The sequence below is a fragment of the Littorina saxatilis genome, linkage group LG11 (assembly GCF_037325665.1).
Source record: "Littorina saxatilis isolate snail1 linkage group LG11, US_GU_Lsax_2.0, whole genome shotgun sequence".
In the NCBI taxonomy this organism is placed as follows: Eukaryota; Metazoa; Mollusca; class Gastropoda; order Littorinimorpha; family Littorinidae; genus Littorina; species Littorina saxatilis.
The window spans coordinates 21,860,838-21,883,326 of record NC_090255.1 but is presented as its reverse complement, the minus strand read 5'-3'; the positions used below and the strand labels follow the sequence as shown (position 1 = coordinate 21,883,326).

Below are 22,489 nucleotides of genomic sequence, written 5' to 3'. Positions count from 1 at the left end.
ACGTTCGGAAGGCGAAAGAAAAACGGGCGTATTTTAGCGTGCATCAATTCGCTTGACAGAATGGTTAATATTATTACGCCTTAGCGTTCTTGATTTCTTTTTTTCCCCCTCGGAATGAGCTTATGTATATGTTGAAACTGTTTGCATTTGTGTCTTTTTCTTGTGTTTTTGTTTTGTTTTTTCATGTACCCCCATGGGGTTTCTTGAATAAATCCTTTGCCTTGGCTTTACCTCATAAGCCAGGATCCGATGAGACAGGAAACCCTCAGACCAAACTTGTGCTCCAACAGTCCTCCGAGGAACATGGTTACGCCCTGTCCCATGAGCATGCAGGCTTGAACCCAGATGCCGTCAATGTATTTCAGATCGGAAGGACTCGAGTGTTTCCGTATGTATGACACGAAGTAGGGATTGGTGTTACCTGTAAACGACAACGGTATGAGTATCTGTGTTACCTGTAAACCACACAGGTGTGATAATTGTGTTACCTGTAAAACAAAAGAAGAAGACATGATGATGTGTGTTAATTACCTGTTAAATACAATGGTATGGAGATTTTAGTTACCTGTAAACGACAGCTGTAAGTAGATTTGTGTTACCGTAAACGACACAGATATGAGTATTTCTGTTACCGGTCAAATACAATAGCTTAGTATGGACATTTGTGTTACCTGTACACGACAATGGTATGGACATTTGTGTTACCTGTAAACGACAATTGTATGGTTGTTTGTGTTACCTGTGTGGCACACGTAAAAATCCATGGTATGATTATTGTTGTTACACGCAAAAACAATTGTACAATGGTTTGTGATACCTGTAAAAATGTGCGAGGGGGTGATACGTGAGTGGACGATTTGGGAGGGCATGATTTGGAAGGGGGCGATTTGGGAGGGAATGATTTAACAGGGGGAGATTTGAGAAGGTACAATATGGGAGGGAGTAATTTGGGAGGGGGCGTTTCGGGAAGTTACCCTCCAATTGACCGTTTCGGCATCTGAGCAGCTCTAGCGAGCTATCCACGAGACATGCTCTTTGTTATGCTTCAAAAGTCGCGAGAAGTAAAGATCTTCGGCTTAAGCAACTCTTGCGAGATAGTCGGACAAACATGCTTTGCTATGCTTTGAAATTTGCGAGATCTTGGAATACCGATAGGGTCTTTTGTTGGTTTACGACCCAAGCCATCAATACTTGACCACGGTAAGTGTTGTGGACACACAAACTTGACCTAGCTTCCCTTGTCCCTGTCACACATGCAGATAAGAAAGATATCGCGTGTGACGGTCACCTGTTGTTGCCTCAACAGTACATGGATTACATGTGTGGTTTACGATAAATCGTATCAATGCTTGGCCCTTATAACCGCAGTGGAAACACAACTGTTGGTCTGGTCATTGTCACTTGTACAGATAAGCAAGACACTGTGTGTAAGGGTTAGCTATTGTGGCCCCAACAACATCAGTTCAAGATGTGGTCCACGACTCACAGACACACACAGACACAGACACAAAGACACACACACACGCCCCCCCCCCCACCCCACACATGCACACACACGCACTCACGCACACACGCACGCAAGCTCGCACGCACGCACGCACTCACAGACGCACACACACACACACACACACACACACCACACACACACACACACCGTATAGACCACAGTGCAGATACAAATTACGACTTAAAATATGTCGCCAGCTCTTGTGATTGTGACAATGCTTAGTAATCCTTGTGTACTTGGCGTGATAAATCTTGTCATTCACGAGTAAGCTCTTATCTGCTGTACATTTTCAAGGGGTCTTCTCAACAACCCAGACATACAGAGTGTCCTTTTCGTGTAAATATCAAAAGCACCAACAAACGTCTCTCCATGCTTTTACGAGTGATGCTATAATGCCGTTGATTTGTGTGCACCAGGCATAATTAAACAATGTATTAGCTAGACTTACGTAAAAGAGAAAAAAAAAAACACGAAATGGTGTGTGGTCAAACTACAATGGTCTGCGTGTACTGTACATGAAGCTGAGGGCTGCTCTTATCCCATGTAAAAAGCCGGGTTGACAGGATGAAGTGCCTTGTTGCACCACACTTTGAAATAATCCCACACTTTGAAGTAAATTACTTCAAAGTGTGGGGATGTGCCCCACACTTTGAAGTAAACCCATTTTTTACTTCAAAGTGTGGGGGGATCTTCCCACACTTTGAAGTAAACTCAGTTTTTACTTCAAAGTGTGGGGGGATCTTCCCACACTTTGAAGTAACTTACTTCAAAGCGTGGGACTTTTGCATCGCCTGTTTGAGCCTGATGATTTTGTCAAAAAAAATGGCAAAGTCTTTTGGATGAGTGAACAGAAAAAGTGAGCGAGCCAAGAAACATAATGATGTTTGTTATCAGGCTTTAAGCAATGTCCCATTGTTGAGTGTGACGAAAACTCGTGATGACGATTTTAAAACATGTTGGGTCACGCATGGTCCAATCTTACATGGTCCAATCTTACATGGTCCAACCTTACATGGTCCGACCTTACATGGTCCAATCTTACATGGTCCAATCTTACATGGTCCAATCTTACATGGTCCAACCTTACATGGTCCAATCTTACATGGTCCAATCTTACATGGTCCAATCTTACATGGTCCAACCTTGCATGGTCCAACCTTGCATGGTCCAACCTTACATGGTCCAACCTTACATGGTCCAATCTTACATGGTCCAATATATTATGGTCCAACCTTACATGGTCCAACCTTACATGGTCCAATATTACATGGTCCAACCTTACATGGTCCAACCTTACATGGTCCAACCTTACATGGTCCAATCTTACATGGTCCAACCTTACATGGTCCAGCCTTACATGGTCCAATCTTACATGGTCCAACCCTACATGGTCCAATCTTACATGGTCCAATCTTACATGGTCCAATATTACATGGTCCAATCTTACATGGTCCAATATTACATGGTCCAACCTTACATGGTCCAACCTTACATGGTCCAACCTTACATGATCCAATCTTACATGGTCCAATCTTACATGGTCCAATCTTACATGGTCCAATAATATATATATGGACCATGTAAGGTTGGACCATGTAAGGTTGGACCATGTAAGGTTGGACCATGTAAGATTGGACCATGCGTGACCCAACATGTTTTAAAATCGTCACCACGAGTTTTCGTCACACTCAACAATGGGACATTGCTTAAAGCCTGATAACAAACATCACTATGTTTCTTGGCTCGCTCACTTTTTCTGTTCACTCATCCAAAAGACTTTGCCATTTTTTTTGACAAAATCATCAGGCTCAAACAGGCGATGCAAAAGTCCCACGCTTTGAAGTAAGTTACTTCAAAGTGTGGGAAGATCCCCCCACAATTTGAAGTAAAAACTGAGTTTACTTCAAAGTGTGGGAAGATCCCCCCACACTTTGAAGTAAAAATGGGTTTACTTCAAAGTGTGGGGCACATCCCCACACTTTGAAGTAATTTACTTCAAAGTGTGGGATTACTTCAAAGTGTGGTGCAACAGTGCCTGTCTGTTTGAAAGTGCGGCGGACTCTGGACCGAAAGATAATCTGCCACTGGACTTTGAGTTCTAGGAACAGAAGTCCCTGGATACTGTTTCCCAGGAAAAGATGTTCCCCAGGACCAAAAGTCCGACCTCTAAATATAGGTTCGGACTTTATGTCCTAAGACAATGTGTCTGCTGAAAGTTTAGGAAAATGTGTCTGCTGAAAGTTTAGGAAAATGTGTCAGCTGAAAGTTTAGGAAAATGTGTCTGCTGAAAGTCTAGGAAAATGTGTCTGCTGAAAGTTTAGGAAAATGTGTCAGCTGAAAGTTTAGGAAAATGTGTCAGCTAAAAGTTTAGGAAAATGTGTCTGCTGAAAGTCTAGGAAAATGTGTCTGCTGAAAGTCTAGGAAAATGTGTTTGCTGAAAGTTTAGGGAAAATGTGTTTGCTGAAAGTTTAGTGAAAATGTGTCTGCTGAAAGTCTAGTAAAATGTGTCTGCTGAAAGTTTAGGAAAATGTGTCTGCTGAAAGTTTAGGAAAATGTGTCTGCTGAAAGTCTAGTAAAATGTGTCTGCTGAAAGTTTAGGAACATGTGTCTGCTGAAAGTTTAGGAACATGTGTCTGCTGAAAGTTTAGGAACATTTGTCCTGCTGTGGACTTTCGTTCCTAGGAACGGGATCCCGTATGACTCTTTTTTCCCAGCAGACAATTTTCTTTTCAAACGTAGACTAATCATTTGTGGTGTGAACTGATGCACGCAGTCAAACAACAACAACAAGAACAATTGGACCGTTTATTATTGACAAAACGTTACGTTACGTTTACCAGTAAGTCGACCCAAAGGTCTTTGAAATAGACAGACAGATAGACAGACACTTATGAAACACATAACGAACTCATCTCAAGATCGTGTGGCTTGCTTGCAAAATGCCGGCGAGGTGGCTTCTCTTGCTTCTCTGTCTTTGTCATTTGTTGGTTTGTGCAGTGCAGTTGTTTTGTCAGTTATTCTCCTCTTTATCTGTTCTATCGTCTTTCTTCTTCTTTTTTGTGTAAGTACTTTTATACTGAACGAAAGAGTGTGACATGAAGTTCTTGTACATCATTGTAAAGAGTGTGAATGACGTTTTAGTTTAGATGTCAAGCGCTTAGAGCAAGCCTTTTTAACGAAAGTTTTTGATTTAGCGCTATATAAATGTTCTTCTTCTTATTATTATTATTATTTTTGTGCCTGAAGAAGACCCTTAGGTCGAAACGTCGCTGTTATTCGTTCCGTGTTCGTCATTTTAACGTGAGTACATTGCTTTTTGGTCTCTTTATAAATGATACATTTATCCGACTATCAGTTTTGGAATGTTTACACTGTAAGTGTAACGTTGGAAGCCTAATTTGCCACCTCAACCTCTTTGCGGCCTTGTCAAGTAGTGCAAACATAATTATTCGTCATTGCTGAGAACGAAGTGGGACGTCCATTTAACTGTTAACACTACTCGCCCTGCTTAAGATAATACATTGTTTTGGAAGTAACTCTGATAAATAGAGAATACTACATGGCTTGCTGTGTCGTACCAGATTTACACGAGTTGTTTTTTATATTTAGTCAAGTTTTGACTAAATATTTTAACATCGAGGGGGAATCGAAACGAGGGTCGTGGTGTATGTGCGTGCGTGTGTGCGTGTGTGTGTGTGTATGTGTGTGTGTAGAGCGATTCAGACTAAACTACTGGACCGATCTTGATGAAATTTGACATGAGAGTTCCTGGGTATGAAATCCCCGAACGTTTTTTTTCATTTTTTTGATAAATGTCTTTGATGACGTCATATCCGGCTTTTCGTGAAAGTTGAGGCGGCACTGTTACGCCCTCATTTTTCAACCAAATTGGTTGAAATTTTGGTCAAGTAATCTTCGACGAAGCCCGGACTTCGGTATTGCATTTCAGCTTGGTGGCTTAAAAATTAATTAATGACTTTGGTCATTAAAAATCTGAAAATTGTAAAAAAAAAATAAACATTTATAAAACGATCCAAATTTACGTTTATCTTATTCTCCATCATTTGCTGATTCCAAAAACATATAAATATGTTATATTCGGATTAAAAACAAGCTCTGAAAATTAAATATATAAAAATTATGATCAAATTTTTTTTTTCGAAATCAATTTAAAAACACTTTCATCTTATTCCTTGTCGGTTCCTGATTCCAAAAATATATAGATATGATATGTTTGGATTAAAAACACGCTCAGAAAGTTAAAACGAAGAGAGGTACAGAAAAGCGTGCTATCCTTCTCAGCGCAACGAATACCCCGCTCTTCTTGTCAATTCCACGGGCACTGCCTTTGCCACGGGCGGTGGAGTGACGATGCTACGAGTATACGGTCTTGCTGCGTTGCGTTGCGTTCAGTTTCATTCTGTGAGTTCGACAGCTACTTGACTAAATATTGTATTTTCGCCTTACGCGACTTGTTTAAATATTGAACTGCGAGCGAAAACACAGAATAATGTGAATTTTTGGAGGACGCAAATGCGTTTCAGTCAAAATTATGATGCCACACACATTAATCACACATTCACAAAAACATTGTGACTTTACAAACATGAGTCGGGGAAAGTTGCCTTATATGGACCGCCTTTTGTTTTGTGCTGATAGCTAGCTTGTTTTCTTTCAAAGAAGTCTCATTTTGTGTTTGGTAGTCCTTCTTTCTTTAGTTAACCGTTGGGGCTTATTGGAGCAAATTAGCTTTGATAGACATTCAGCAAAAATCAAATACAAAAATTCACCCCCCCCCATCCCACAACGCCGCCCCCCCTCCCCCCGCGTAACAACAACAACAACAACAACAACAACAACAACAACAACAACAACAACAACAACAACAACAACAACAACAACAACAACCACACGAAAAACTCATAGCAGGGGCGATTCAAAAGCATTTAACCACACAACCAAGACATGTCAGAAAATTTAATGAGGAACTCGTGTCCAGGTTGTAGACTTTGCAAGAACAGAATGCGACTGTTTGGGTAATCACGAGACACACCGGTGTAACACGAGAAAATTACTCCCACGAGATTTTTACTCCGGAATAAAAAAATTTCGTACGAAAATGTTACTCCCTTTACGAAAAAAGTACTCCCCCATTACACGAGAAAACTACTCCCCATGACAGGTGAGTTCCGAGTAAACGTTTCGTACAAAAATGTTACACCCTTGACAAATAAATAACGAATAAATTACTTCACCCTAACACGAGAAATTTAACTTCCCATGCCAGGTGTACGAAATGTTTACTCCCTTGTCCCCTGTTAGTCTTGGTGGTGGAAGGGGTGGAGGGAGCTGGAGGGTAGCGCGACATTCGTTTGCGCGAAATCACATATTGGCATTCGCCCGCATCCCATTTTCGAGTACGAGATTTTTACTGGAAGTAAAAAAAATGGGGAGTAAAAATCTCGTGGAGGGAGTAATTTTTTCGTGCCTTGGGGAGTTCATTTCTCGTACGAAACTGGTACTCGGAGTAAGAATTTCGTACGAAATTTTTACTCCGGAGTAAATTTTTCGTGGAGTAAAAATTTCTTGTTACACCGGCACGGTTGGCCTAGTGGTAAGGCGTCCGCCCCGTGATCGGGAGGTCGTGGGTTCGAACCCCGGCCGGGTCATACCTAAGACTTTAAAATTGGCAATCTAGTGGCTGCTCCGCCTGGCGTCTGGCATTATGGGGTTAGTGCTAGGACTGGTTTGGTCCGGTGTCAGAATAATGTGACTGGGTGAGACATGAGGCCTGTGCTGCGACTTCTGTCTTGTGTGTGACGCACATTATATGTCAAAGCAGCACCGCCCTGATATGGCCCTTCGTGGTCGGCTGGGCGTTAAGCAAACAAACAAACAAACAAAATCACGAGACAACACCATCACCTTCCTCCCCCCCCCCTCCCCCTCCCCCAACAGTTTGCCACAATAGTGTCAGTCACAAGCCCAGCCCCCTCACACACACACATACACCCCCCCGCACGAACGCATACACAGACACACAGACACACACAAACACACACAATCACTCTCTCTCTCTATCTCTCTCTCTCTCTCTCTCTCTCTCTCTCTCTCTCTCTCTCACTCGCTCTTTATTGCACCTAAGTTGTATAATTATTTAGGAAGGTAACATTGTAACAACAAACGCACGCACAAAGCGGCTATCGTCATCAACAGTTAAAAGCATGCACCTTCCGTCCCACGTAAACTGTCATTTATACCATGTTTTCTGGTCTTTACAAGGGTAAAAGCATCCTTCCACTCATAACACCTCTGCAGCTCTATGCCCGCAGAGCGGGAATTGTTTGCTGACTGAATTTTAATTGTGATTAACATCTGTGTCAATGTGCACAATTAATTCAGGGAAATTTATTAAAAACAAGTTGTGTTGTTTTATTTTTGCCCTACAGTGGAAGGATAATGTTGTCCCACGTAACAGCTTGCACACATTATTGTTGGTGTTGGTGTACAATAACAATAACAATAACAGCACTTTATTGTCCATTAAAATATTACATAAAAATGGAAATTTTTCTTCGGCACACCCTGCCTGCCTGTAAACGATTATAACACTTGTATAGGACGACACACATAAAACATAAAACATAAAAGGGATACAATCAAATATGATATTGCACTATGTGAATTTACCCTCTCATATCACAGGAGTTGGGTTTCACAGCAGAGTAATCACATTACAATATTTCACACACACCTTCACATGTACACATTGTTTGTTTTTTCCCAGCCGACCAGCCTCTACGTGATGCGAGAAGAATTTAAAATGGTGACTGCAGAAGGCAGGAATGACTTTTTAAACTGGTTTTTGCGTGCCAAAGGGACCTTATAACGTTTACCTGAAGGGAGAATTTCGAAACAGGGGTTGAGAGGATGGATCGGATCACGGACAATTTTGAGAGCTTTCCGCTTAATGGCAGCTTCGTAGAGACTGGTCAGCTGTCGTTGGGGTTGCCCAACAAGCTTGCTAGCCGTCGCAACGTCGTCGTTTATACGAGGGGTGGGCGGATGGGCGGTTGTGGGGGTGGGGTCGGGTTGTATTTTCAAATAATAAACAATCCACGTGTATTTCGTGTCATGGCAACTTTCTTTTTAACAGTACCATGTGCAGTAATCATAGACGGTAGTTGAGTATAAAGGAAAGTCCCCTGTCCCCTATAAAAACGAGGGAGTCTTAAAAAGGAGGGAGTCTTAAAAAGGAGGGAGTCTTAAAATGGAGGGAGTTTAAAAATGGAGGGAGTCTTAAAAAGGAGTCTTAAAATGGAGGGAGTCTTAAAATGGAGGGAGTCTTAAAATGGAGGGAGTCTTAAAAAGGAGTCTTAAAATGGAGGGAGTCTTAAAATGGAGGGAGTCTTAAAAAGGAGGGAGTCTTAAAAAGGAGGGAGTCTTAAAATGGAGGGAGTCTTAAAAAGGAGTCTTAAAATGGAGGGAGTCTTAAAATGGAGGGAGTCTTAAAAAGGAGGGACTCTTACAATGGAGGGAGTCTTAAAAAGGAGGGAGTCTTAAAATGGAGGGAGTCCTAAAAAGGAGGGAGTCTTAAAAAGGAAGGTAATTTCTTGTTTGCTTGTTTGTTTGCTTAACGCCCAGCCGACCACGAAGAGCCATATCAGGACGGTGCTGCTTTGACATATAACGTGCGCCACACACAAGACAGAAGTCGCAGCACAGGCTTCATGTCTCACCCAGTCACATTATTCTGACACCGGACCAACCAGTCCTAGCACTAACCCCATAATGCCAGACGCCAGGCGGAGCAGCCACTAGATTGCCAATTTTAAAGTCTTAGGTATGACCCGGCCGGGGTTCGAACCCACGACGGAAGGTAATTTACAGAGGTTATGAACAGAATATCTGAAAAAGCAAGGTCTTAAAATGGAGGAAGTCTTAAATTGGGGGGGTCTTAAAAGCGGGTTTCACTGTACTACAGACTAAATAAAGAAGGACAGATATCATTGACTTACCATATGTGAGCTGTGTGCCCAGAGTGATGTGCACGAGGATGCCCCCGATGACGACCAGAATGCCGCGCACAGGGATCTTCTGCTTGCAGCACGTGACTCGTGCTACTGCGTCCGTGACCTCGCTCTCCGCTGTCATCTTGTCAACAAGGCGCTGATCATGCACACACTGTCCTTACAGTCACGTTTTTCACAGCCAGCTTTACCCACTAAGACTCTGGCCGCAGTTACTTGTTTCGTGCAAACACTTTCCTTGCAGTAACTCTTTGAACAGTCACTTTTCTCACATACAGTTTTCCAACTGTCACTTTTCTCACATATAGTTTTCCAACAGTCACTTTTCTCACATATAGTTTTCCAACAGTCACTTTTCTCACATATAGTTTTCCAACAGTCACTTTTCTCACATATACTTTTCCAACAGTCACTTTTCTCACATATACTTTTCCAACAGTCACCTTTCCAACAAAGACTATGGCACTGTTCACCACGCATACACTTTCTATGCATTCACTTGTTGAGCAGTCACTTTTCTCACAGATAGGTTTCCAACAGTCGCTTTTCCAACAAAGACTACCGCACTGTTCACGCATACACTTAATTCCATGCAGTCACTTGTTGAGCAGTCACTTTTCTCACAGCCAGTTTTCCAACAACGGTCACGTTTCCAAATGTAAAAGGTGAGGTGATTTTGAAAACCACATTAGTTAATTATGAAGTAAGTGAATGTCACTGCGCGTAGTGAGTGGGCTACCGCACACCTTTTGTTCTTGTTATTTTTTTATTTTATTTTTTTTTCTGTTCTCTTCTGTTCTCTATTTTGATGCTGTGTTTCGTTTCTTCTTTTGGACAGAATTTAGCATGTCTCGCCACATGACACTTTGCACTTATTTATTACGCATTTGCTTGGCACACAAGCCGTCCACTCCTTGGTTACCACGTGGTGTTGCTGCTTTGGCCTTGTTTGTTGTAACTGTGACGTATTGTTTTGTCAATAAGGCCAAACAATAATATATGTTGGTTTAGGGTAACGTGATAAACAAAGGTCGGCTTTAAAAAAATAAAAAATAATAATAAAATGTTTTTAAATTAGTCGATTTTAAAGGAGGTTACTTCCCTTAGTCTCAGCATGGTTCGCAAAATGTGCCAACATGTTTTGTTTGTGAGAAATTAAAAATAAAAGGTTTAGGGTCGGCGGGAAAAAAATAGGGTCGGTCGGGTTACCCTAAAGCAACATATATTTTTGGCTTGGCCTAACAAATGTTCCAACAACTTACCCTTCTTGTGTTTTGATTCTGTGTTGTTTGTTGGCTTGAATGTTTCTTTTCATGTGGTCAGGCTTTTCTTTACGCGTTCTGACAAAAATACTTCCTTTCTTTATTTGGTGTTTAACGTCGTTTTCAACCACGAAGGTTATATCGCGACGGACAAACATACTCCGTAGATATAGCTTAACACATTAGTTATATGTAACACACTCTTGCATTCTGCATGTACCTAGGGGCTGTAGTGCTTGGTGTTCTTGCTTTGTACATGTGCAGCGCAGCCACAACAAGAAATTCCTTCGAGGTAGGAAAAACACCCCCGTTGGTCAAAGGGAAATAACCATTCTCACTGCCACCAACTGAGAAGGTTATTTCCCTTTGACCATTAATATGTCACTCTTAATCTTAATCCACCAATAACTCCCTAACCGTGTGTTTGACTGGTCCCAAATTTTGTAAGGACCGTCTCAGGAATGTATAGAACCTGTTCACCAAGTTTGGTGACGATCGGTCCGTTCATTCTTGAGATCTATATGCGAACACAAACAAACAAACAAACAAACAAACAAACACATCGAGTGAAACCTACACACACCCCTATACCGGGAGGTGTAATTAAACACTGACAGTGTATCCTACGCATTCTATGGGGTCCACTGGTTAGTAGTCTAGACTCAAGTGATTCTATAGTGTGTAAAGTGTCACTATTCTGGCTTTCTTCCCTTTGTTAGGTGGTCCTGCATGTGCTGCCACAATAGACATCATAATAATTATGGTGTTTAAAAAAAAAATTGTTCTTTATCTATTTCACATCTACGCATCTTATCCCCTTGCGTGTTTTTTGTTTTACTCATGCAATTACCACAAATGGACGTTTAGCAATTTTGTCTTTTCTTTCTGTCATTTTTACATTTAGTCAAGTTTTGACTAAGTGTTTCAACATAGGTTAAGAATCGAAACGAGGGTTGTGGTGTACGTGTGTGTGTGTGTCTGTGTGTGTGTGTGTGTGTGTGTGTGTGTGTGTGTGTGTGTGTGTGTGTGTGTCAGTGTGTCTGTGTGTGTGTGTGTGTGTGTGTGTCTGTGTGTGTGTGTCTGTGTGTGTGTGTGTCTGTGTAGTGTGTGTGTCTGTGTAGAGCGATCCCGAGAAAACTACTGGACCGATCTTCATAAAACTTTACACAAAACTTGTGCCTGATAAGATCTCCACAATCTTTTTTTTCCTTTTTTCGATACATTTCTTTAAAAACGTCACATCCGGCTTTTGGTGAAAGTTGAGGCGGGACTGTCCCGCCCTTCTTTTTTAATCAAATTGATTGACATTTTTGACAAGCAATCTTCGACGAAGCCCGGACCATGGGACTGCATTTCAGTTTGGAAGCTTACACATTAATTCATGAGTTTGGTCATAAACAAACTCAAAATTCTAATAACAATTAAAATGTTAGTAATCGATTAAAAAAAAATGTCATCTTGTTCTCTATCATTTCATGAATAAAAAAAATTGTATAGATATGCCATGTTTACTTTGAAAATGTACTCACAATTACAGATATAAGGTTAATTAGGCACAACGTTCGCATGCTTCGCGGAGACGAGCTCGGCCCGTCTCAGTCTTCAGATTTAGGCTAGCAAAGCCTTTAGTACACGTAGTCTCGGTGTTGGCTGTTGTTTAGTGTTGATCTTTTAGTTTCAGGCCGACAGATTGACCATAATGTTTTTATATCGCTTCACGCGACTTGTTATTTCTTTCTTTCCTTCTTTCTCTCTTTGAATTCTTCTGTTTCTTTTACTGTTCAGTCGTTCTATAAGGGACACCACATCGCATTCTGTTATATCTTACGCATTAACTCGTTTCAATGCCGTTCACTCGTGCGTCTGCAATTTGTGTTCCGTGCCTTATATATTACTTAATCTTAACTATTGACGTCAACCTCTCCTACTTTAGTCTAAATATTCAAATAAATCACGAGATCAACATTTGACATTCGTAGTCGTGCTTCTGCTATCTATCTCTGACGTTTATGCCTTAGTTGAAACATACAAAATATGAAATCTTTAGAAAAATTTTTAGTGAACGTTTAAAAAAAGAAAAAAGAACAAAAAGAAGCTATCATCATCTGTCCTTAAAGTCGAGGTTTGAATAAATCTAAGGATATCAATACATCGAAGCAGATAACACGCTTTAAAGTTAAATGGACATGCGCCAACCAGATGTCCCCCCAAATAATGATTAGACTTGCATTTTTAGCAGTTGGTTGTAAAGCGACGACAAATCTCAGTGCGAATGCCTTTGAAAACTTGTTTTGCCTTGGCTGTTGTTTTCACTCCAAGATGTCACCAGCTTTTCCTGCGTATGACTGCCTTTCTTACATAATTTGCGCATTCCGTGTAGATGACATGAACAGACAAGCTATAATGCATTAGTTCATTCGTTGTCCTGTTTGCGTTTTAAGCTGTACGTGTTTGCCCGTATGTTCTTGTCTTGCGCATGTTCAACGAAGAAAAATAATAATGAAATAAAACAATAGTAAGATGATATAGATAAGTAATGAAGATGTCAATGAATATAAAAACAAATTTAAACAAGTCGCGTAAGGCGAAATTACAACATTTAGTCAAGCTGTCGAACTAACAGAATGAAACTGAACTCACTGCATTTTTACAGCAAAAGCGTATACTCGTAGAATCGTCAGTCCACCGCTCATGGCAAAGGCAGTGAAATTGACAAGAAGAGCGGGGTAGTAGTTGCGCTGAGAAGGATAGCACGCTTTTCTGTACCTCTCTTCGTTTTAACTTTCTGAGCGTGTTTTCAATCCAAACATATCATATCTATATGTTTTTGGAATCAGGAACCGACAAGGAATAAGATGAAAGTGTTTTTAAATTGATTTCGAAAATTTAATTTTGATAATAATTTTTATATTTTTAATTTTTAGAGCTTGTATTTAATCCAAATATAACATGTTTATATGTTTTTGGAATCAGAAAATAATGGAGAATAAGATGAACGTAAATTTGGATCGTTTAATAATTTTTATTTTTTTTTTTACAATTTTCAGATTTTTAATGACCAAAGTCATGAATTAATTTTTAAGCCACCAAGCTGAAATGCAATACCGAAGTCCGGGCTTCGTCGGAGATTACTTGACCAAAATTTCAACCAATTTGGTTGAAAAATGAGAGCGTGACAGTGCCGCCTCAACTTTCACGAAAAGCCGGATATGACGTCATCAAAGACATTTATCAAAAAAATGAAAAAAAACGTCTGAGGATATCATACCCAGGAACTCTCATGTCAAATTTCATAAAGATCGGTCCAGTAGTTGAGTCTGAATCGCTCTACACACACACAAAGATAGACAGACAGACAGACACACACACATACACCACGACCCTCGTCTCGAATCCCCCCTCTATGTTAAAACATTTAGTCAAAACTTGACTAAATGTAACAAGTCGCGTAAGGCAAAAATACAACATTTAGTCAAGTAGCTGTCGAACTCACAGAATGAAACTGAACGCAATGCAACGCAGCAAGACCGTATACTCGTAGCATCGTCAGTCCACCGCTCACGGCAAAGGCAGTGAAATTGACAAGAAGAGCGGGGGAGTAGTTGCGCTGAGAAGGATAGCACGCTCTTCTGTACCTCTCTTCGTTTTAACTTTCTGAGCGTGTTTTTAATCCAAACATATCATATCTATATGTTTTTGGAATCAGGAACCGACAAGGAATAAGATGAAAGTGTTTTTAAATTGATTTCGAAAATTTAATTTTGATAATAATTTTTATATATTTAATTTTCAGAGCTTGTTTTTAATCCAAATATAACATATTTATATGTTTTTGGAATCAGCAAATTATGGAGAATAAGATGAACGTAAATTTGGATCGTTTTATAAAATTTTTTTTTTTTACAATTTTCAGATTTTTAATGACCAAAGTCATTAATTAATTTTTAAACCACCAAGCTGAAATGCAATACCAAAGTCCGGGCTTCGTCGGAGATTACTTGACCAAAATTTCAACCAATTTGGTTGAAAAATGAGGGCGTGACAGTGCCGCCTCAACTTTCACAAAAAGCCGGATATGACGTCATCAAAGACATTTATCAAAATAATGAAAAAAACGTATGGGGATTCCATACCCAGGAACTCTCATGTCAAATTTCATAAAGATCGGTCCAGTAGTTTAGTCTGAATCGCTCTACACACACACACACACACACACACACACACACACACACACGCACGCACGCACATACACCACGACCCTCGTCTCGATTCCCCCCTCTACGTTAAAACATTTAGTCAAAACTTGACTAAATGTAAAAACCGAACTAATATCATTTAAAAAGAGAGGTATACATGCAAAGACGAACAAACAAAACCACACAAAAAAGAATAAATAAATCAATGTATGGTTAAATAAACGAGCAGACACATAAAAGAATCAATAAATAAAGACAACAGATGGATGAATAAAACTAAAAGACGTAGCTGGGCAATGTTAAGGATGATTTCATTGTTTATAAATTCATTTGTGCACGTACCTGCTACCATATTTGATCATCTGTGTGTGTTAATACAAAAACAAAGAGACTGCCAACGTTCCAAAATTCAGAATAAAAAAACCAAGAAAGGTAGGTTGTTGGAATGTTTGTTATTGACAAAACAATGCATTCACAAATAAATCGACCCAACGGTCTTTTAAGTGCACAGACAAACAATAACAAGAACTTATCTGGCTAATTCTTTCTTCCGCCTGCCACGAAGCCGCAAGCGAATCAAAATTCTGTGAGTCTGTGTGTGTTAGTTTTTGTATTCGTTTTGGTGCAAACAGGCCGTGTTTCGCTTGTACAAGCTGGCTTGGTTTAGACATATTTCAATCGAAGTACATAGTTTTATATATTCTACAACAGAATCAGTTGAGACCATTCTCACAAACATATTCTTATCATGGGAGGCCATGTATTCACATCCGAACAGGAATTGCGTTGTGTACCGTACGTGCTGGCAATATTAAAATAATACATGTACTTATACTTAAAGTCGTCTGCTACAGGCTGGTTTATGGAAATTCTGTGATCAAAAGGACTAACGAAATTTAATGAATTTACACCTTAGGAAGTATGTACAAAAACATGAATAAATAGATAAATAAAAAATAAACTAAAAATAAATAAATAAATGAATGAATAAATGAATGAATGAATAAATAAATGAAAGAATGAATGACTGAATGAATTAATTAATTAATCAATAAATTAAAAAAAAGAAAAAGATACAACAATAAAATGAATGAATGAATAAATAAAAATAATTACAAATAACAAAGAAAAAAAAAGAAAAAAAAATAAAAGAAAAAAACAAAGACGGAAACAAATTTAGCCAATGTTGTACTCACTAAACCACGACGGCGTCCAGTGTCCTTTCACTTAAGGCACCACGCCACACAAGCAAATAACACCACAAACTCTACCATCGATCTGAACGATTTTCCTCGGAAATTTGAGACAACCTGTTGCGGTTTAGTTGGCTTCTTAGTTGTTCCACACCATCGACCTAAGTTCTAACACAGTTTGATACCACTGCGCAACACGCTTCACTGTGGAATGCAGCGAACAGGTTTAAGTTGTAACGGAGTTTAAAACCATCGCACAACACGCTTTAATGTGGGATGCATATGGCAGGTTTAAGCAGTCGATGAGTTAATTACGTGTGCCCTCATCCTCGTGGAGGCGACAATGTAAAACACCCTAGATCTGTCCGAGCGTTTACATGGAATAACAGCATCCTTTCACAGTGTAAACTGAAGTGTTCCACTGTTGAACACTTTTGTGTTGTAACCAGTTGTGAATATATTCTACTTGCAAAAGAAGGACACATTCTAAACGCAATTTAGTGTTTACCATCTGTGCTACCTTTTCTGGTAGAATGATAATTATATGATCTCACACAGTGTTCACAGCTGGTTAACAACAAAACGTGTTCAGAAGTGGAACACTTTCAGTTTACAGTGGACTTGAACGCATACAACAAACCTACATACAACCTGACAGCTTTCGGTGCAGAGTTGAAATTTGGTTATGACATAGGACATGTGTCAATGATACGGCACACACACACACACACACACACACACACACACACACACACACACACACACACACATACACACGCACACACAACGTCTTACTCTACACAGGCAGCAGCCAGGTGTTGATTTTGGTTGTGTGTCAAAGTGGATGAATAGAGAATACTACATGGCTTGCTGTGTCGTACCAGATTTACACGAGTTGTTTTTTTAAATATTGAACTGCGAGCGAAAGCGAGCTGTTCACTATTTGAAAAAGCAACGAGTGTAAATCTGGTACGGAACAGCAAGCCATGTAGTATTCTGTTTATCTTACATACTGTACTTACGTGTATTATACTAAAAATGTCCTGCATTCAAGGCAGCTAAATTGAAGACGCTTGTTTTAGAACCTCGATCTCTTCTAAAGCCTCGTGCAATCTATTACGTCAAAGCAAAGAAACGTCACTCTGAAAGTGTGGCGTGACGTGTTAGTTCTAAAGATTCATCGAGGGTAATTGGCGAGCGCAATTTGTGTTTTTATAATGACGTTTGTCTCGGTGACTTTGGCATCATAAGCAGTGGAAAAACAGGTCCCTGCCAGACTTGCTTGACATGACCTCATTTACATGATATACACACGTGTGATTTGAACGATTATTATCTCACGGGTGTCTCTCTCACGTATGTAGGATAAATTTTCTTATCTCACGTCACAGCCTTGACACAATCCTGGTTGATATACAAGGCGGTTTACGCGGTCAGGAAGAGTTCTTTGTCCCTCACGTCTTTCAAATATTACATAATAGGACACAGAACTCTTTTTCTGAGCTTTTTGTTTTTATCGAGGACCTTTAAAAAAAGGAAAAGCTTTCCCGTTAAGCTGGGTGTAGCCACGGTGGACGCTTTCGTCCTGTTTTTATTCCTACGTTGTATGTCATTTATTGCAAAAACACCGTTGGTGTCGGAATGTTTCCAGCAAGTTTAACAGATTTGCAACTGTCACAAGAAAACAGCGCAGTTGACACCTTCCTTCTGTTTAATTCTAACACTTGTCATTCAAAGCAAAAACCGGCACGGTTGACCTAAGTGGTAAGGCGTCCGCCCCGTGATCGGGAGGTCGTGGGTTCGAACCCCGGCCGGGTCATACCTAAGACTTTAAAATTGGCAATCTAGTGGCTGCTCCGCCTGGCGTCTGGCATTATGGGGTTAGTGATAGGACTGGTTGGTCCGGTGTCAGAATAATGTGACTAGCTGGGTGAGACATGAAGCCTGTGCTGCGACTTCTCTCTTGTGTGTGGCGCACGTTATATGCCAAAGCAGCACCGCCCTGATATGGCCCTTCGTGGTCGGCTGGGCGTTAAGCAAACAAACAAACCAAAAATTCAAAGCAAAAAACAGATGGTGTTGAGATGTCTCCAGCAGTGCACAGGTTCAACAGACTTGCAACTATCACACGGAAACAAACGGTGGTTGAAATTTAAAGGCTCCTCTTCTTTCGTGTCAACGATTATGTAAATCACCGCAGACCTAACCTGACGTTTACATGGGATCAGATCATTCTTCCACATTGACACATACCCAAACTCCGACAATTGTCATTGACAACAAGGAACTGGTGGTGTTGAGATGTCTCCAGCAGCGCACGGGTTCAACAGGCTTGCAATCATCACACGGTAACAAAAGGAGGTTCAAAGTCAGATAAGGCCAACAAAAAAAAAGAGGTCTGTTTACGGTAACCCGACCGACCCTAGTTTTTCGCGCGACCCTAAATCTTGGTTTTTTTGGCATTTGGGAAAAAAAAAAAAAAATCTTGGTTTTTTGGCAAAATAACGTAAAAATATGGGGTTTTTTGGAAAAAAAAAAAAATCCCGACCTACCGACCCTATTTTTTTGGCCTATGTTACCGTAAACAGACCTATTTTTTTTGGGCCTAAAATGGATTCATTTGCGCGAAAACGTTTCCTGTCCCACACTATATATATGTGACCCTCCACCACGGAATGAGTCGCATGTCACCTTTGCATGCCTTTCATATTTTACATTTTCACAAAGAGTTTTTTATGCTCTATCCAGTGGTGAAAACCGTTTTAGAAAAGAGCGAAAACTGTTTGAGTTATAAGCCTGCGACTAAGGTGACCCTCACACTGTTACCAGACACTCCTCGGACTTATATTAAGCCCAGCACAAAACCGTGCGAGGTGACACGCGACTCATTTCGTGGTGGAGGGTCACATATATCGGTCAAGATTGTTTGATACAAGTCTAATTTAGTAACGCCTAAATATCACATAACTTATTCAAGCAATTTTTAGTTATTTAGAACAAATTGATTTCAATATTATTTGAACTAATTGGCATTTTCTATTGATCAACCAAAAAAACACATAAAGTTATTATTAAAATAATTGTTTTCAAAATTATGTAGACCTTACCTTACCGTAGGAACGTTTCTTCATGTATGCATAGTCTGCTTTTTCCTGTGAACCTTTACGTCAACATTTGTGACGTCACTACATTCATTGTTCCTTCCATCGCTTACTGACAATGACATATTGTAAAGGTAATAATGCTTCGCTCCGTCGGGCTTCAATTAGCTTTTGTCAGGCGTCAATCCCCGATGAAGACCTCGAAGTTTCAAATGGAAGCATGTTAATGTGTAAATGTTAATGCAGTACGCACCAATTCTTGTAAACAAAAAAAACAAAAAAAATAAAAAAAATAATGCACACGCACACGAAGGTTTTGAGCAAGAATCGTTCCTTTGTTCAATAACTATTAATACACTAATAAAGTAGTTGACGTAACAAAACAGTGATCCAACAATAAGCTTATTTCACTCACCAGACATGAATTTAATTATAACCTCAGCATTTATCTCTCAAACATGTGTTACAGGTGTCAGGGACAAATCCACACTATCGCAGGCGAGAAGTGAATGAATGTGAGTATCGGTTGCGACGCACTGGCGGTAAAAGAAAATCCAAACTGTCACAGGCAAGACATACTGATTTGAATATCGGTTGAGAGTGCTGCGTTATATCCATACATATATATGCACTATAGCTAACCTATGTCCAAATTCACACTGATTTATATCAACATATATAAGCACTAACCTATGTCCAAATTCACACTGCAGATTAATATCCACATATTTAAGTACAAACCTATATCCACATACACACACACTGATTTTTATCCACATATATAAGCAATTACCTACAGTATATCCAAATTCACACTGATTTATATCCACATGTATGAGCACTAACCTAGATCCACATATATACACAAACACTGATTTATATCCACATAAATAAGCACTAACCTATATCCAAATTCACACTGATTTATATCCACATATATAAGCATTAACCTATATCCAAATTCACACTGATTTATATCCACATGTATAAGCACTAACCTGTATCCACATATCCAAACACTGATTTGTATCCACATATATAACACACTCAGCGGTTGTGAGTGGCAACCTGTGAATGGCTCTCAGAATAGCAACATTGCACTCGGCTCTTTGGTTCTGTCAGGTGCTCCGATCAAAGTAAGGACTGTGTAAACATGTTGTAAACTGTGACTTTTCACGGCTGCTTCTTATCTGTCGTTCTCTAGACTATGGATGGTTGACGCATTTTTGATGGTTTGTTTTATTGGGTGTCTCTTCTCTTTGCCCACATATCATATGTTGTCACGAAAACCAACCGTGATAATCTATTGCAATCGTGTTGTTATTTTCTTGCTTAATTATTCCTTCTTAATAGAGAACCAGTAGCTGTAGCACATATTTTTCCACGCGAACGAAGTTGCCACACATATCGTGCCCATTAAGAAAAATAATCTGGTAAATTAATCTTATTTTTCATTACCATACCCTATTAAAAGAACAATTTGTTTTGACCTGCGCGGAGTGTTATCATGATGTTAGAATATCAGTATTTCTGATCAGTCATTTTGACTCGATTGCTGAAATAAAGACGAATCAAAACGTGGTGCATGCAATTGAAGAAAGGACTGTATAAACGGAGTTTAATTTTTCCAAGTGTGTGTGTGTGTGTGTGTGTGTGTGTGTGTGTGTGAGTGAGTGTGTGTGTGTGTGTGTGTGTGAGTGTGTGTGTGTGTGTGTGTGTGAGTGTGTGTGTGTGTGTGTGAGTGTGTGTGTGTGTGAGTGTGTGTGTGTGTGTGTGTGTAAGCATGCGTGCGTGCGTTCGTGTGTGTGTGTGTGTGTGTGTGTGTGTGTGTGTGTGTGTGTGTGCGTGCGTGTGTGTGTATGTGTATGTGTATGTGTGTGTGTGGTGGTAGAGAATAGTGTCGTGCCTTGTGCAGCAATCATCAGTGTATTCTACAGCTCTCTTGTGCTGATGAAAAGAAGAGGGGGAAAATCACAGAAGAAAGGTTTGACATCTAAAAACACAAATCCATTACTGGCAATGTTGCAAGATTAGAATAACAACCAAAAGCAGCATGCTACCTATCATTACCCTTAAGTACGTAACGGCATTGAGAACTATGACGGTGTTCTGAGTTCGCTGATAAACCTGACTGGGTCACAACACAGTTAGACACATGGCGAGAAGCAAGGGAGATAACTCATAGAGTACGGTGACCTCATAATGGAGTAAAGTTCACCGCTGTGTGACTCCAAGGTACAATTGGCCGTTGCCATGCCGGTATGTCTCTCTTTTTGTCTCGGTCCCTGCCTGATACTCTGTCTGTCTGTCTCTATCTACCACAATAGAAACCCGTTACCGAACAACCAACCGACCAACCAACCATTACCAACCAGCCAACCCCGCAACCAACCAATGAAACGAACAAACATACAAACAGGAACACAAATAAATATAAGCCTATCCTTGCTCTACACCTGTGGGTAATTTCACCACAGTAAATACTATTGGTTACACATTCTACTTTACAGCTAGCTGGCTTGGATTTCCGTTGACTTTAAACAAAAACAAGTGGAAACTTAAGGATGCTCGTTTGTTACTGTCATTTGAAGCAGTCACAGGAGGTACATAGGTAATTTATTTATTTATTAAGGAGATTTCTATAGCGCATAACTAAAAGCACTATGCGCTTTACAATATCACTAGGTATAAGCACACGCAAACATACTCTGATTAAATAGAACTTAGGCTAACAAGACAATACTAAGAACACTAAACATTTGAGTTCATACAAAAATAGAGAATTAAATTAAATACTGGACAAACGATTAAAAAAAAGCTTAAGGCCTACACCGACTACAGTGGACTATTTCAAATACAAAAATTTAGTTAACTATAAAAGGCAGTGCATAAAACTCCAAAATCCTAAGAAGGTCGATCAAATAAAAAACATAAAAGACTATTTAACTAATTAAGACACTCGGGCCACTGAGTTAAACAAATGCAAGTTGTGAGCATCTGAAGGAAGCAGACACACAGCTATTTTGCGAAGGGTTTTTCGTCTGAGTTTTCGATTAAAATGACTTCGCGAAGTCAACTTCGAACTCAACTTTACACTTACACTCAGGTACAGCTTTACACTTACACTCAGGTACAGCTTTACAAATACACCAACTTTAGGGTAAAGCTTCGACCTTTATTCAAATAGTATCAAGCTTCCT

The 22,489-nt window shown here is 39.9% G+C and overlaps 1 protein-coding gene across 1 annotated transcript in view; it reads right to left on the bottom strand.

Moving 5' to 3' along the window:
- The window catches only part of LOC138980008 (uncharacterized MFS-type transporter YhjX-like), a 26,759-nt gene extending 16,172 nt beyond the window's left edge, over positions 1-10,587 (bottom strand). The window contains exons 1-2 of the mRNA XM_070352776.1: positions 9,526-10,587; positions 232-421 (exon numbers count right to left, since the gene is read on the bottom strand). Coding sequence (XP_070208877.1) covers positions 232-421; positions 9,526-9,661 — 326 coding nt within the window. The 5' untranslated portion in view covers positions 9,662-10,587. The remainder of the gene's footprint in view (positions 1-231; positions 422-9,525) is intronic.
- Positions 10,588-22,489: the final 11,902 nt, after the last annotated feature.